Source organism: Haliotis rubra, unplaced genomic scaffold (assembly GCF_003918875.1).
Source record: "Haliotis rubra isolate DU_JTF1 unplaced genomic scaffold, ASM391887v1 Scf4, whole genome shotgun sequence".
Lineage (NCBI taxonomy): Eukaryota > Metazoa > Mollusca > Gastropoda > Lepetellida > Haliotidae > Haliotis > Haliotis rubra.
Window position 1 is genome coordinate 3,393,938 of NW_025767079.1, and position 17,119 is coordinate 3,411,056.

General features: G+C 39.7%; 1 protein-coding gene across 1 annotated transcript; it reads left to right on the forward strand.

Moving 5' to 3' along the window:
* Nucleotides 1–10,860: 10,860 nt before the first annotated feature.
* LOC124287068 (ependymin-related protein 1-like) lies at nucleotides 10,861–15,921 on the forward strand. The gene is made up of 6 exons (XM_046723545.1): nucleotides 10,861–11,018; nucleotides 12,717–12,824; nucleotides 13,041–13,125; nucleotides 14,264–14,434; nucleotides 14,972–15,060; nucleotides 15,765–15,921. Exons 1-6 carry the CDS (start codon nucleotides 10,893–10,895, stop codon nucleotides 15,810–15,812), a joined length of 627 nt encoding a protein of 208 aa, XP_046579501.1. The 5' UTR covers nucleotides 10,861–10,892; the 3' UTR covers nucleotides 15,813–15,921.
* Nucleotides 15,922–17,119: the final 1,198 nt, after the last annotated feature.

Here is a 17,119-nt window from a genome sequence, read left to right on the forward strand (position 1 = left end):
AATTTCTTTATTGCAGTTGATGCAGGCATTCTTTTATGGAGAGACAATTTCTTTATTGCAGTTGATGCAGGCATCCTTTTTATGGAGAGACAATTTCTTTATTGCAGTTGATGCAGGCATCCTTTTTATGGAGAGACAATTTCTTTATTGCAGTTGACACAGGCATCCTTTTTATGGAGAGACAATTTCTTTATTGCAGTTGATGCAGGCATCCTTTTTATGGAGAGACAATTTCTTTATTGCAGTTGATGCAGGCATCCTTTTTATGGAGAGACAATTTCTTTATTGCAGTTGATGCAGGCATCCTTTTTATGGAGAGACAATTTCTTTATTGCAGTTGATGCAGGCATCCTTTTTATGGAGAGACAATTTCTTTATTGCAGTTGATGCAGGCATCCTTTTTATGGAGAGACAATTTCTTTATTGCAGTTGATGCAGGCATTCTTTTTATGGAGAGACAATTTCTTTATTGCAGTTGATGCAGGCATCCTTTTTATGGAGAGACAATTTGTTTATTGCAGTTGATGCAGACATCCTTTTTATGGAGAGACAATTTCTATATTGCAGTTGATGCAGGCATTCTTTTTATGGAGAGACAATTTCTTTATTGCAGTTGATGCGGAAATCCTTTTTATGGAGAGACAATTTCTTTATTGCAGTTGATGCAGACATCCTTTTTATGAAGGTACAATTTCTATATTGCAGTTGATGCAGGCATTCTTTTTATGGAGAGACAATTTGTTTATTGCAGTTGATTCAGGCATCCTTTTATGGAGAGACAATTTGTTTATTGCAGTTGATGCAGGCATCATTTTATGGAGAGACAATTTCTTTATTGCAGTTGATGCGGACATCCTTTTTATGAAGGTACAATTTCTATATTGCAGTTGATGCAGGCATTCTTTTTATGGAGAGACAATTTCTTTATTGCAGTTGATGCGGAAATCCTTTTTATGGAGAGACAATTTCTTTATTGCAGTTGATGCAGACATCCTTTTTATGGAGAGACAATTTGTTTATTGCAGTTGATGCGGAAATCCTTTTTATGGAGAGACAATTTCTATATTGCAGTTGATGCAGGCATTCTTTTAATGGAGAGACAATTTCTTTATTGCAGTTGATGCGGAAATCCTTTTTATGGAGAGACAATTTCTTTATTGCAGTTGATGCAGACATCCTTTTTATGAAGGTACAATTTCTATATTGCAGTTGATGCAGGCATTCTTTTTATGGAGAGACAATTTCTTTATTGCAGTTGATGCAGGCATCCTTTTTATGGAGAGACAATTTCTTTATTGCAGTTGATTCAGGCATCCTTTTATGGAGAGACAATTTGTTTATTGCAGTTGATGCAGGCATCCTTTTATGGAGAGACAATTTGTTTATTGCAGTTGATGCAGGCATCCTTTTTATGGAGAGACAATTTCTATATTGCAGTTGATGCAGGCATCCTTTTTATGGAGAGACAATTTCTTTATTGCAGTTGATGCAGGCATTCTTTTTATGGAGAGACAATTTCTATATTGCAGTTGATGCAGGCATCCTTTTTATGGAGAGACAATTTCTTTATTGCAGTTGATGCGGAAATCCTTTTTATGGAGAGACAATTTCTTTATTGCAGTTGATGCAGACATCCTTTTTATGAAGGTACAATTTCTATATTGCAGTTGATGCAGGCATTCTTTTTATGGAGAGACAATTTGTTTATTGCAGTTGATTCAGGGATCCTTTTTATGGAGAGACAATTTCTTTATTGCAGTTGATGCAGGCATCCTTTTATGGAGAGACAATTTGTTTATTGCAGTTGATGCAGGCATCCTTTTTATGGAGAGACAATTTCTTTATTACAGTTGATGCAGGCATCCTTTTTATGGAGAGACAATTTGTTTATTGCAGTTGATGCAGGCATCCTTTTATGGAGAGACAATTTGTTTATTGCAGTTGATGCAGGCATCCTTTTTATGGAGAGACAATTTCTTTATTACAGTTGATGCAGGCAACCTTTTTATGGAGAGACAATTTCTTTATTGCAGTTGATGAAGGCATCCTTTTTATGGAGAGACAATTTCTTTATTGCAGTTGATGCAGGCATCCTTTTTATGGAGAGACAATTGTTTTATTGCAGTTGATGCAGACATCCTTTTTACGGAGAGACAATTTCTTTATTGCAGTTGATGCAGGCATCCTTTTTATGGAGAGACAATTTGTTTATTGCAGTTGATTCAGGCATCCTTTTTATGGAGAGACAATTTCTTTATTGCAGTTGATGCAGGCATCCTTTTTATGGAGAGACAATTTCTTTATTGCAGTTGATGCAGGCATCCTTTTTATGGAGAGACAATTGTTTTATTGCAGTTGATGCAGGCATCCTTTTTATGGAGAGACAATTTGTTTATTGCAGTTGATGCAGGCATCCTTTTTATGGAGAGACAATTGTTTTATTGCAGTTGATGCAGGCATCCTTTTTACGGAGAGACAATTTCTTTATTGCAGTTGATGCAGGCATCCTCTTTATGGAGAGACAATTTGTTTATTGCAGTTGATGCAGGCATCCTTTTTATGGAGAGACAACTTCTTTATTGCAGTTGATGCAGGCATCCTTTTTATGGAGAGACAATTGTTTTATTGCAGTTGATGCAGGCATCCTTTTTACGGAGAGACAATTTCTTTATTGCAGTTGATGCAGGCATCCTTTTTATGGAGAGACAACTTCTTTATTGCACTACATGCCTGTATCAAAGATGCATTAAAGAAGTTGTCTATCCATAAAAAGTGTTCCTCTTCACCTTACCAGCTTCTAAATGCCACTCAAGGATTTTTTATGTATGTAGATTTACTAACTTACACTGAATACACCCAAATTCAGTCGCAAAGTGCCTTTGTAAAAACACCGTCTTCCTTCACAAGATTAACCGCGAATACGTTTATTGATCATTGTTGTTTAGCTACATTATCTTTAAAGAATGGTGGACATTTTGCAAATAGTTGCCAGGTGTGCTATCTTGAGTGACCAATGAGACGTTAAATCAATGTAACGTCAAAAACCTGAAACTGTCACGTGATCAGTTGAGGAACAACCATTAGTTGTAACGTTATATACATTTCTTGCATATTAGACTCTCAGAAGACACATGACATGGAACAGGTTTCCTTGTGAGATGTGGTTAAATGACATATCGTGCCTTTGTCGTTCCTTTGTGGATATTGATGGATACATTCCTTGAAAAAGGTAATAGCCTGATATTATTGCTACGACTTTAGTCGGTTTTAATTTTAATATTTGTATTTTGTTTTTATTCATTTGTTGTAACATTCAGCAGAATCATTCCACTTCATTTTTTTTCACCGTGAAGTTCGATGAGACGGTGCTAGGTCAAAGCTCCTGGGGACAAAAGCCCCTCAGAACAAAAGTCCCTCGAAAAATTACCAAAAGCCCCTCACTTTATGTATTAATTGCAAAATAAGATTAAAGACAAGAATGATTAATGACATGATATATTTTATTGCTTCATAATGTAATGACCCTAAATACTACATAAATTAATATCAAATTAGCAAATAATTTTAGTGAATAAGAAATATAGTATCATCAAACAAATGAAGTGCGTCTTGTTTGTAGTCTTCCTATCGAAGTTGCAGACTTTCCAAGTAAGAAGTTATCACATTTTCTCCATTTCCTTTAAATTGGTATGATAAAATACTTAAAATACTTTATAAAATATGTAAGAGCAATGAGAAAAGTTCATCATACTTTATGAAACATAAAATACTTTTTCCTACTTAAAATACTGTATGAAATATATAAGAGCCATGGGAAATGTTCATTCTTTTATGAAATACATGAATCGAGCGGCTCTTGACAGGGTTGCTCACATTAGCGAGGGGCTTTTGGTCGAGGGGCTTTTGTACAAAGGGGGCTTTTGGCCGGTTCCCGATGAGATAGACAACATACATTAGGTCGCACTTAGGACATGTGTGTGTGAAATATGATTCACGTAGGCAATCTATAAAATAGGTCTAGATATAAAAGTTACTCAAACAGATCTTATGCTTTTTATGAAGTTCCAAAATGCATAAAAGTATAATAATAAATAAATTAGGATGATAAGAAAAATTTATAAAGATGTACAATGACTTCAGGGATTTTTTTCAGTCCTAACATTTTTTATGACTGGCAGACGAAGTTAAACTTCAACATGTTTCCTTTGTTATCATAATAATGAAGTAAATCCATTTCGCCGGGTGATAGATAATAAACCTGGAGTTACCCATGCCAGGTGGCGCTGCTCTATTCCGAAATATATGTGTTCAAGAGTGGCACAGTAGAATTCTGGGATATCATCCGGGTACTCACGGGAGAAAAACAAAAAACAAAAGCAACCACACCAGTCCACGGATATTGCTCTGGATCAGTGCCCCTTTAACAGTTTAATAGCGCTGAATGGACGCCCACACATAATAGTTAAATAGTGTTGATACAGGTGATGAACAATGCACAGTGTGCTTTTGGTTTTGTTTGTTGCTTAAAACCAGCAATATTCAGCTGTAGTAAGGCAGTCTGTATATAACTGAGTCTGGACCAGGCAATTCAGTGATCAACAGCATGAGCATCGATCTAAGCAACTGGGATACGATCACATGTGTTTACCAAGTCAGCGAACCTGACCACCCGATCCCGTTAGTCGCCTCTTACGACAAGCATGGGTTGTAGAAGACCAATTCTAACCCGGATCTTCACGGGTATCCAAATAATCAACAATACCTTGGAACGACTGTTAATTGAAGAAAAAGGTTTGCACACAAACGCAACTCAATCCATAACGGGTTCCTCATACCAAGACACAGTATTACAGCCAAATATGTTACAGTTTGAAGTGCCATGACTGATCAATAGCCATAACTTTGACACATACTAGAATAGTTCAACTGCACGTGGATGAGCAAAATTTACCGACTGAATGTCAAATATAATCAAGCTACTTCCCAATTCCCGGATCAGAAGTTTCTTATTTATTCAGCTACAGCTAAATCACATTCATAGAAATCCTCCGTTAGGGACCGTTTTTAATTTATGGCTGGGGTGTGTGATGTGGACGCCCCCCTTCCCTCTATACTTTTTAAAATATATATTTATGTACAAAATTGCTGACCCCCCTAGTACCTGTGTAGAAAATAAATAGAAGGAACACACATACACACACGCGCGCGCGCGCGCATACACACACACACACATACACAGACACATACACTCCACAATAATTAGATGTAGACACCCCCTTAAAATCATCATCACACACGCACGCGCGCACGCACGCACACACACACAAGTCCTATGAAAGGTCCCTTAGTCTTTAGGCCCTCCAAAAAAAATAATGTTGTGGTTCAGATTACCCGACCAATTTTGAATTCTGATGCCGACCCTATTTTTTCAGATACCATTGTTTTTTCCCGTCACCGACGGACATCGGCCATTCTGACAGAGAAAGTCGACATAATGGCCGCAAGCTTTATTGAATAAACAATTACACATTGCTATAGTCCGTTTGGCTCAAAAGCGGACCGATGAATTGCAATCCAACTCGAAAACTAATAAACATAAAATACTAAATGAAACACTGATCATAATCAAGACCTCAGACCAACTCTGTGAGGTTTTTTGCAGAGTTTATGTCCTAAAAATAAAAAAAGTTGTTTAACAAACTAACATTAAAATATTGACACAGTTCACTTTTGGTTACGAGGGTGGAATGCAGAGAAAGGGACAGCCAGGTGTGCGAGAAAGGATGGAGACGGCACATCACAGGTTAATGAATCAATAACGTTGTCGGCACTTGCTTCTCTAACATCTGGCTGTCCCTTTCTCTGCACTCCTCCCTCGTAACAAATAGTAAACTGTGTCAAATTTTTAATGATAGTTTGTTAAATAACTTTGTTAATTTTAGAACATAAATTCTGTAAACAAATCACAGAGTTGGTCTGATGTTTTGATTATGATCAGCGTTTCATTGAGTATTTTATGTTTATTAGTTTTCGAGTTAGATTGCAATTCATCGGTCCGCTTTTGAGCCAAACGGACTATACACATTGTTATGTGGCCTTATGTGGACCAATGTATTACCTTGAAGTTAAAAATGTGTACTCCTCTGACCTTCCTCGTAGATCACTCATGCCTGTCCCAGTTCTTGATCTTGAACTTCGTGAAATGGGGATGAGATAAGTCACTGCACAATTATGTGTATTCTTAGCCTCAGTAAATGGCCCGGTTTACTGGACCGCAAACACCGCCTTTCAGCATTCTGGTTCGGGTTTTTGACCAATGCCACACTAACAGTGCTGACAAATTACAACGCAAGGGTTGAATTACCGTGGCCGACCTCTGCTGAGGGACGGGTCGACTTGCGTTGTTAGGGGGGTCTTCAATTACGGTAAAACAGTTTTAAAATAATGAAAAGGAGTCCAGATACCATTATCATTATTTGGTTAAAGGCCAGAGTGCAAACTTTAAAAAGCAGAGAAAGCACACATATATCTTTAATTATTGATCAGATAAACCTGTATTGGCAAACATGGCGGATCCCTTAATATATCGTGAGAACGAAATAAACATTTTATAACCAAATCTCAACGATTAAGTATGACTGGAATATTGCACTCTTTTAATGTGAGTGAGTGAGTGAGTTTAGTTTTACGCCGCACTCAGCAATATTCCAGCTATATGGCGGCGGTCTGTAAATAATCAAGTCTGGACCAGACAATCCAGTGATCAACAGCATGAGCATCGATCTGCGCAATTGGGAACCGATGAAGTGTGTCAACCAAGTCAGCGAGCCTGACCACCCGATCCCGTTAGTCGCCTCTTACGACAAGCATAGTCGCCTTTTGTGGCAAGCATGGGTTGCTGAAGACCTATTCTACCCCAGGTCTTCACGGGTCTCTTTTAATGTCTTTGCCGTGGGCATGTATTTCCGCGGCTTTTGAGACTAATTTAAGGACTAAAATTACAAATACACATATATTTCATGCACAAACGAGAAAGAAAGATGCAGTTATCCCCTAATTCTATAGTTTTCTATTAAATATGTATAATTTGTTTCACTAAGGACATTTGTTATTGATAATATCTAAGTCCATAGCTACTGTTTTTATCCATTACTGACTTCTTGACTTACACAAATTTATACAATAAATAACGTTTCTATGTCTCCTGAAACTTTCGCTAAATAACAAATTCAAAACATTTTGATGTTGAATTTCCTCTCTCATCGAGTAAAATTGATAGGATTAGAAGAAAACGAAATTATATGGTCTGCCTTCCAAACCTGGCATAATCTCTGGATGAGTGAGTGAGTGAGTGAGTGAGTGAGTTTAGTTTTACGCCGCTTGTAGCAATATTCCAGCAATATCACGGCGGGGGACACCAGAAATGGGCTTCACACATTGTGCCCATGTGGGGAATCGAACCCGGGTCTTCGGCGTGACGAGCGAACGCTTTAACTACTAGGCTACCACACCGCCCAATCTCTGTATGATATTTTTGCCTTTTGAACGTCCGATTAATTGTTAGTTAAATAGTTAAAAAGTCAATTATATAGGACACTACAATTTGCAAAATGACTGAAATGTACTGAACTAATCTAGAAACGCATCACCGGGGAGAAAAAGTATAATCTCCGTGATAAAGGAAAATAACTTGTCCCTCACTCCCCTGACACTGAAATTATTGTCAATCAAGATGGAAATTCAACAAAAAGCAAAAGCAGTCATTCATTTCCTGCAACCATAAATTAACGATAACATTGATGGGGATCAAACTTAAATTTTACACGCTCTCAAAACTTTCACACAGTCAATGTCAGTGACGGGTTTTGCCATCATCTGCGTCATGCACAGCCATGTCAAAACAGGAATGTTTAGCTGAAGAAGGTTCATGCAGTATCTGGCAGTATGGCGTCGTGCATAATCCCGTTGCAACACGTCAAGACGTTGAACTGCCGCCATGTTGTGTAGATGTAGGGAACGACAGATGTGTACATGTGTCCTGCCATGACAACCAATCCCTCCCCACATCATAACTCTACCTCCAATCCAGCGTTTCAGCCACTGAACAAGGCACAACATTGATTACACAATAATCTCGTTTCCTGCTGACTGGGTTCCGCCTTATTGCGCAACTAAGTACAATACCCAGTCCAGAATTTTGAAACCAATTCATTCAACTGGATATTTAAATATTAATCGGTGTTATTTGATACATATAATCACTTGTATATTGAAACACTACGCTCCTTCTAATCCTTGCAAACACGTCGTGCAGCGTGCTCTGTCGTACAGCGTGCTCTGACAAACGGAAATCTGGAAATCGTGGAAATCTCCAAACCAGGCTCGGTCGCTCGAAAAGTTTGGCGGTCTGGTACGGACTTGGTATTATATCAATCACATCGTACATTACAAAACTACACTGAATAAGCGCAAAAAACACATGACAGGTGTAACCAGTGAGCCAGAGGAATTGTGAATCACTCTACGACCTCATCAAACAGGGGCAGTCTGTGATGTCTTAGTTAAGGTAATGCTGTCTAAACCTCGCCATAAAACATAAAAATACGATTTTACTAAAGTTTATCAGTTAAAATTCATTTGCCATGTAGACTGGTCGATACACCTACGTTGCCATGTAGACTGGTCGATACACCTACGTTGCCATGTAGACTGGCCGATACACCTACGTTGCCATGTAGACTGGCCGATACACCTACGTTGTCATGTAGACTGGTCGATACACCTACGTTGTCATGTAGACTGGTCGATACACCTACGTTGCCATGTAGACTGGTCGATACACCTACGTTGCCATGTAGACTGGCCGATACACCTACGTTGCCATGTAGACTGGCCGATACACCTACGTTGTCATGTAGACTGGTCGATACACCTACGTTGTCATGTAGACTGATCGATACACCTACGTTGCCATGTAGACTGCCCGTTTCCATGTAGACTGGCCGATACGACTACGCTATCTACCGGACACGTTCACACTTTTAACCCGTTTAATGTAATGTGGACTTGAGAGTGAGATACATGTATATGTTCTTTTACGGACCACATAAAACACACTACAAGTCTGTTTAAGTATCAGACCGAAAATATATACCAAAGAACTTAAACAATAAGAAAACACAAACCTCATATCTGACAGTTTTCTCGTCGTTTACATAGTAATTTCGGCACTGATGTAACTAAATCAACGGAGGCAACAATGAAAATGTTTCCTTTTCTCTAGATCTATACATTTGTGTAATTACAGGTGTGTTGCGAGCTCAAGTCCATAATATCCGTTGAAACCTTTGTGGAAATTACTCAGTTAAATTAAAATCATCAAATTAGAAAAAAATATCGGGCATGAATACACAATGCCATTTAGAATGAAAACATCGGGCAAAATCTTCGCAGCGCTGACTGAAGTGCATCTTGCCTCTTGGACAGCTACCCAAAAAATATAATTTCAAGCGAATGAATGAATGAATGAATGTATAAATGAATGAATGAATGAATGTATAAATGAATGAATGAATGAATGTTGGTCTTCGTCTATCAGTAAATCAGGGACTGGTCTGATTCTTAAAGATGTTGTCAGTGATGCGACTCTATGCAATACCGGTATGAGAGAGAAAGGACGCCTGTTTCACAATTATTGTTTTGCTTTGCCACCATTGGGCATGCAGCGAGCGAGTGAGTGAGTGAGTGAGTGTGGTTTAGCAATATTCCAGCAATATAACGGAATACAGGTAACGAGACCCAGCTTCAGTGGTGTTGATAATTCACCCTTTATATTTGCAACTTTAAAAGCCTTGTTAAACAAAATCGCCTACTATCTACCCAAAAGAATTTGAGAAATTCAGTGAAATTATCAGGGCCGGGATTCTTGTAATTATTTAAACATTCAGGGAAGCACCAACTTCATCATATTCTAGTCCACCTTTCATTGACAATATTCCACTGATATATGTCATCGTTTAACTTTGGAACTGCTAATTTTTCTGTTGTTCTTTCAAGTTAATATCTCTTGAAATTTTCTTAATAAAAATGTACACATTCTTTTGGTATACTTCCCTGTGAATAAATTATGGTACCATTATTGTCAATTCTTCTGGTATCTGGTGTCCCCCGCCGTGATATTGCTGGAATATTGCTAAAAACTCAGTCAGTCTTCTGGTATCAGAGTTTTTGACTAGTTTTTGTTTCAAGTCCAAGAAACTATTATTTCATAACAATAACACGTTGTGTTTTGATTTTGAAATATATATAGATTTTCTATTTGATTGCGACATACTGCTTTTGGAGCATTGGCGATGGATTAGGCGTAAGATTTCATCACTGGCTTGTCAAGCAGAAGGCCCGGTTCGATTCAATATTGGTAACATTAGTGAAGAAGGTTGTTTAGCACACTTTTAGAAGAAAAGGTCACCCAAATAGAATTGTCGTTACTTGTTTTATTGTAAAATTCAACTGCGTTCATGAGGAAAGATATCTATTCCTGTGATTGCAACCATAGGACTGAAAATTATCATCAACATACTTCCATATTCCTTTCCAAATATGTAACGGCGGCTTAAGAGTTTCTAACTATTCTCGTAATCTCATATTCTCGTCAGTTATTACAAACGTGCACAATTGTGATATTCATGCTTTTCTTTCCATAAAAGAGCCCATAATTTTACACGAATGACAGTACCTTAACTGGAGATGAATTACAACACCTTCAAGGTCATCCAAGGGCCATGTGATCTTGACGGATGCTGGATAGTGCATATAAAGCGAAGCCGTGCTCACCCTGCCCACAACTCGGCGACAGAAGGCTGTACGTGTGCAAAGGTTGACGACTCCTCAACATGATGCTGCAGGCACTTTTACTCGCCAGTCTGGCGACCGTTGCTCTTGCTTCTATCTGCTGTGCTCCTCAGCAGTGGGAAGGGTTTAAAGCTGTTTCCAGTTTCGATGCCTCGGGGATAAATCGCGTAAGTACTTTTACACAATTGACTTCCACACCCAGTAATCAATGACAAGACGTAACTCTCTGGCAGGAGAACTTCCAGACGGTGCTCATTTCAGAAGCATCAACGTTTACATACATATATATATTGAAAAATACATATTACTGGCTGTGTCGAGCATGGATAATCCGAACATTTACCATGAGTTTGGTATGACGAGATTGGACTGTATTTGTAATATACAGTAAATCATGCACTCGATTATCCATGCAAAATTGTAAGACCAATCATGGGTAAGTAGAGTCCCTTTAAATGTGTGTGAATGTTCCACAGATGACTTCACTTACACGGATAAAGAAGCTTTTGTTGTCAAATATAAACTTACACTGAATAGTTCCATTCGTTACGTTTTCATACGAAAAATAGAAAACAGCTGTACTCAACAAATGTTTTCTAGAATGAACTAAGCTGACAAACCAATACAAAGGTATGTCTCAGACAGTACAAAATGGAGATGCAGATTCAAACGTAATGTGATACAAGAGTATTGATTATGACAACAAAGACAACGGTGGTAATATTCAGCAACATAAATCACGCTTGGAAGGAAGGACTAGGCCGAGAGTATTCAGGGTATTACCATCATCACATACACTGCTGGGCCTCCGTAAGTCACTAAGCTAACCTTAGTACAATGTTAAAGAATGGGAGCTAAGGTTAACCTTTGTAAAGGTTGCTTCGTGAAAGGAGCCCCTTGTCTTCAATGCAATGTGAGATCAGAGGCCACAGTCAGTTCCCCTTACAAACAAACGAAAACAAAACACTAGAAAATTGTACAAAGCTTTCTCAGCCAAAACATTTCGGAATCTGAACCTTGTGATACATCCCCATCTCTCTGTAATATTCTGTGGGGCAGAACACGGCTGTAGCCTCTAGAAATCACAAGTCTTAATATAGAGCAATAGCTGCCCTCAAAGGAATGTCAGATACAACGTATACACATGGAAAAAAGTATCGCAACACCTATGACTTGTTGCCCGCATGCAGTCATTTATGTTGATATAATAAATTTGTTTTTTCTATGATTATTTTTAACCGTAGGGTGCATCATAAATTGATTTCAAGATATGCACGTGCATCACGTGCCATACGTGTACACGCCATGCGCCATAAACAAACATCAAGTTTCGTTAAATGTTTCAGCGCGATAACTTGAAAAGGCAAATGATTTCGTTGTATGGCCTCTCCACAACTAACAAAACCTCAAAGATGGCACCTAGGTGGGGCACTTCTAAGACGTGCTTCAAATCACGTCTAAGGCCTTGTATATCTTTTCCACCCTGAAAGAATTCCGGTGATGAGGGGAAGCTGATTTTCAGGAGCTTATGCTTGTAAGGAACGCTTTGGTAGAATGGTCGTTCAGGTGGTATGACTTGCTTCCTACCTCCACGACGTGAATCGTTGCTCATGATCACAGACTGGATTATTTACAAACGCCATCAGTCGCATCAGCCAGGCTGGTTATAAGAGTATCGGGGTGCATTTTCTAATCCTAATTAGCCTACATTGTTTTTGTCCGCGATATGGGTTGAAGGCGAATTGAGATGTAGGCGAATAGAGACTAAACCGTTGCAATATATCTGAGTCAGTCCTGAACACCAAAAAAACGTATCGTTGCTAATCATACCTAAACATGTCTAATCCTGACTCTTCTGTATTCAGTACCTGCAAGGCTATTCCTATGACGCCATCAACCAAAGGTACGCCGTCAGCGGTAACTACACTGCTGCTTTTCTGGGCACGTACAAGGAAGTCTGGGACTACGGTAAGGTGAGGCAACATATTTCAAAGCAGCGAATGGGTGTTGGTTGGTTTCAGTGTACTGGCTTCCGCATCTACACTGAACGGTAGGTTGGTGTGTCTGTTTGGTTGGATGTTTGATATTGTTGGTATGACCTAATTGATTGATTGATTGATTGATTGATTGATTGATTGGTTGGTTGGTTGTTTGGTGGGTTCATTCATTCATTCATTCATTCAATCCAGGGGACTGGCTTCCGCATCAACTCTTTGACGCAAACTTGTGAGACATTCGCTGTGACCGGGAGATTCCCTGCCAACTGCATTCCAAGTGAGACTTTCAACAACCATTACAGTGTAACTTTGCAGTAAGTGAGAGAGTTTAGTTTTACGCCGCACTCAGCAATCATCCAGCTATATGGCGGTGGTCTGTAAATAATCGAGCTTGGACCAGGCAATCCAGTGATCATCAGCATGAGCATAGATCTCTGCAATTAGGATACGATGACGTGTTTCAACCAAGTCAGCGAGCCTGACCACCCGATAGCCTCTTACGACAGGCATGGGTTAGTGAAGATCAATTCTATCCAGGATCTTCACGGGTCATAACTTTGTAAGATTACTTGAGTGAGTGATTGAAGTTAGGACATCAATGAACACTTTCTCACTTATAACTGCATGACAGCCAAATCTTTTCTATTGATGGCTGTTTAAGCCGAACCGAACTGGTATAATTTTCAACGTTGGAGTAGGATAAAAATCAATCAACGTCGTCATGGAGATTAACCACAGATAGATGTAGCCACAAACAGAGGTTCCTGGAGACCTGGTGGGGTAGCTTAGTTGTTAAGGTGTTCGCTCGTCACGTCGAAGAGTCGGGTTCGACTCCCCACAAGGGTACAATGTGTGGAGCCCATTTCTGGTGTCCCCCGCCGTGATATTGCTGGAGTATTGCTAAAAGCTGCGTAAAGCTATACTCACTGTACTCCTGGAGACATACTCTAACCCACAATGTTGCTTTTAATCATAAGGTCCGGTAGATCTTTTCACTGTGGAAGTGACAATGAGTTAACATGGCAGTGTCCCTCTACTGTATTGCTGGAATATTACCATGACCACTTCTGAAACCATACTCACTGAATTGAGCTATTGCTTGCCAGAGTGAAGCCCATTCTGGTGTCCCCCAGACATATTGCTGAAATATTGCAAAAAGCAGCGTAAAACCTCACTCACTCCTTCAAAATTGAGGACTAACATATCTAGTCACAGTTATCGGTTGTTTAAAATGTGCATCTAAAAAAAATAAATGATATCCACAAGGTGCCCAGAACAGTTCTTAATTTCGAAGCTCCGGCAGTCAAGACTTGGCAAATCCTTCTAGAGTTGGGCTCCTTTTAATTTTATTTCTCCATGTCGCCGACTAGGGAAGACTGCTACTTGGGTTTTTTAAAAGATTATTTGCACTTCAGGTGACGCTTTGGAATTGAGTCCGGCCACCTTCGGCTTTGGCAAGGAGCGCCTCCCTTCTATTCCATACCAATTTAATGACACGAGAGGCGAGTTTAAGAACATCGTTGCCTATGTCAGCGCCAAGAACTGCGTGCCTATTACAACTTCAACCATAACCCAGCGTCCCGGAGGTAAGTGTGGATCACAACTTTCTGATTGTACCGGGGTTGTTGTGCATATGATAGGTCAGATTGTAAAGATAAGTCAGATTGTACATGGAATAGGTCAGATTGTACCGGGGTTGTTGTGTATATAGGTCAGATTGTACCGGGGTTGTTGTGTATATAGGTCAGATTGTACCGGGGTTGTTGTGCATGGGATAAGTCAGATTGTACCGGGGTTGTTGAGCATGGGATAAGTCAGATTGTACCGGGGTTGTTGAGCATGGGATAAGTCAGATTGTACTTGGGTTATTGTGCATTTGAAGGGTCAGATTGTACTTGGTATAACGTGCACAGGAAGGGTCAGATGTACCGGGTTATTGTGTATTTGATGGGTCAGATTTTCCGGGTTTTTGTGTATTTGAAGGGTCAGATTGTAGTTGCGATAATGTGCCCTGGAAAGGTCAGATTGTACTTGGGATAATGTGCACGGTAAGGGTCAGATTGTACTTGGGATAAAAGCAAACCAGTCAGTCAGTCCTAACTTGAAGTGTGTGATTTTTCCAGGCAACGTTTTGAACATCGAGTGCTTCAACGAAATTTTACCCGGCATCAAGGACCTCTCTGTCTTCGACCCCCCATACTACTGTAGAAAGGTGAGAGCAAGACTGAGTCTCTCTCTCTCCCTTCCCCTCTCTCTCTCACACACACATACACAAAGATGACTTTAACTCCCAGCTGCATCCTTGCTTCCCACACACTGCCACCACCGCCCCGCCCCGCCCATCGTACTGTCAGAAGGCGAGTTAGACACATCTGTATCTCAGCTTCCTCTTTAATATGTTTCTTGGTTACTCAGCCTCACACAGTGCTCGTGGACTTTCCCTCCAAGTGGTAACTAACACTGCTCCCAGCATTGTAAACTGCAAGTCCAAACGCTCTATCCAAACAACACTGGTTGAATTCATGCGTTAACAGATTACACTTAGGAACCCTGTCAGCGAGGCGCTACTTCCGGTACTGAGCTGGTTCCGGCTCCCTTTGTGCCCACCAACTTGCGATATGCGATTATTTACAGACCTCCGCCATATAGCTGGATTATTGCTGAGTGCGGCGTAAAACTAAACTGACTCACTCACAACAAATAAATAAAAACAATACTCAATTAATTTAAGATCAGATGCGATCCCTTCAGCCTTACGATCTGACAACCCTTCTACAATGAACCTTCCTGGTCAGTCAATCATTTAAATACTCAAACCATCGTTTCGGAGCTTCACCAGTGCGTATATGATTTTAATGAGACTGTTTCATCTGGATCTACTCATAAATTTACGTTGTTTTCTTATTTCTTTCTCAGACAGCCAAGAAAGTTGCCAGCACCATGAACGATAACGTGCTTGTCTGAAGAAGTTTTACATGTCCAACTTTGTAATAGGATGTTGGAGACGCCATTGTCGAACAACGAACGAATTGATTGTTACTTAGAAAAAGAAATAAAGCTTTCGCATCTGTCATTAGTGTCCTGTTAAGACCTGTCTCATAATCATTAAAGGTGCAGCATGAACGTCCATCCCATGCCGTTCTAGGGTGCGACAACGTCAACGACGATCTTGCCCACTTGGAAAACGCAGGCGACCAGAATAGTCATATCATCATCATTTTATTATCATTATTAATTATTATTTTCTTTTTTTAATTTTTATTTATTGATTTATTTTTTAAAAGAAATTGGGGGGGGTTGTTTCACCCAAATTGTTCTTGAAAAGGGGGGTTGGGGTCACGTACTTTGTACATTTTCATTTATTTATTTATTTATTTGTGTGTTTGTGTGTGTGGGGGGGACACATTGTCACTCATTTCCTTTCCTTTCTCCCCCCATCCCCCATGCTATAAATTATGAACGGTCGTTTAGTGGTGATGAATTCGTGCTCTCTTCAACTGAGCACTTCTGTTCTCGGTATAACCCTCCGTAAATTGAGTGCGGGTATGAAGACTCACGACCTTCCTTGTTCACTCTGAATATTTATTTGTAGGGACTTTACATCGTTGCCTTTATATCAAGGCTGGCGGACATCGAATATGGCCACCCAAAAACGCCACTTTTGACATTCACGACTACTGCACTAAAGGTTTTGCCAGATTACCCTCTAAGGAATAAGAACAACATTCTTTGTAGTTAGAATATGTTCAAATACACCAGTGCGAGGTGGCAGTTAGAAATGGGGGCTGGGAACTAAGCTCGTTGTGAAAGCTCACAATAAAACGTTTAGCACCAGAGACGGACTTGTCATTGAAGACATTTCCCGCAAAAAATGGTTTATATTCCAAAAGTTGAAAACGTCACTAGAAGTGTCAAAACGCCTTAAGAAGCGCCAAACACGGTTATGAACGTTTTCTGTTACGCATTTATCACATGTAGAATACAGTATGTCAAGTGCGGAATACTGTTTGTCGCGCAACTACACACCTCTCCTTTTGGCAAACACCGCATGGGGGGATGGTGTAGCAACCAGAACTGGAATAAAACAGTCCACAATTTCGTAAATCCCTATTTACTGCAGTACTGCCCCCGGTGAACTCTAAAACTTAAAGCGATCAATGCGCGGATTATGATTTAGTTTGTTCTCGTGGGGAAACACTGAAAGTTATCATTTGCATGTTTCCATATTCCTTTTCAAATACGTAAATCACATTTACATGTTTCTGAAATAA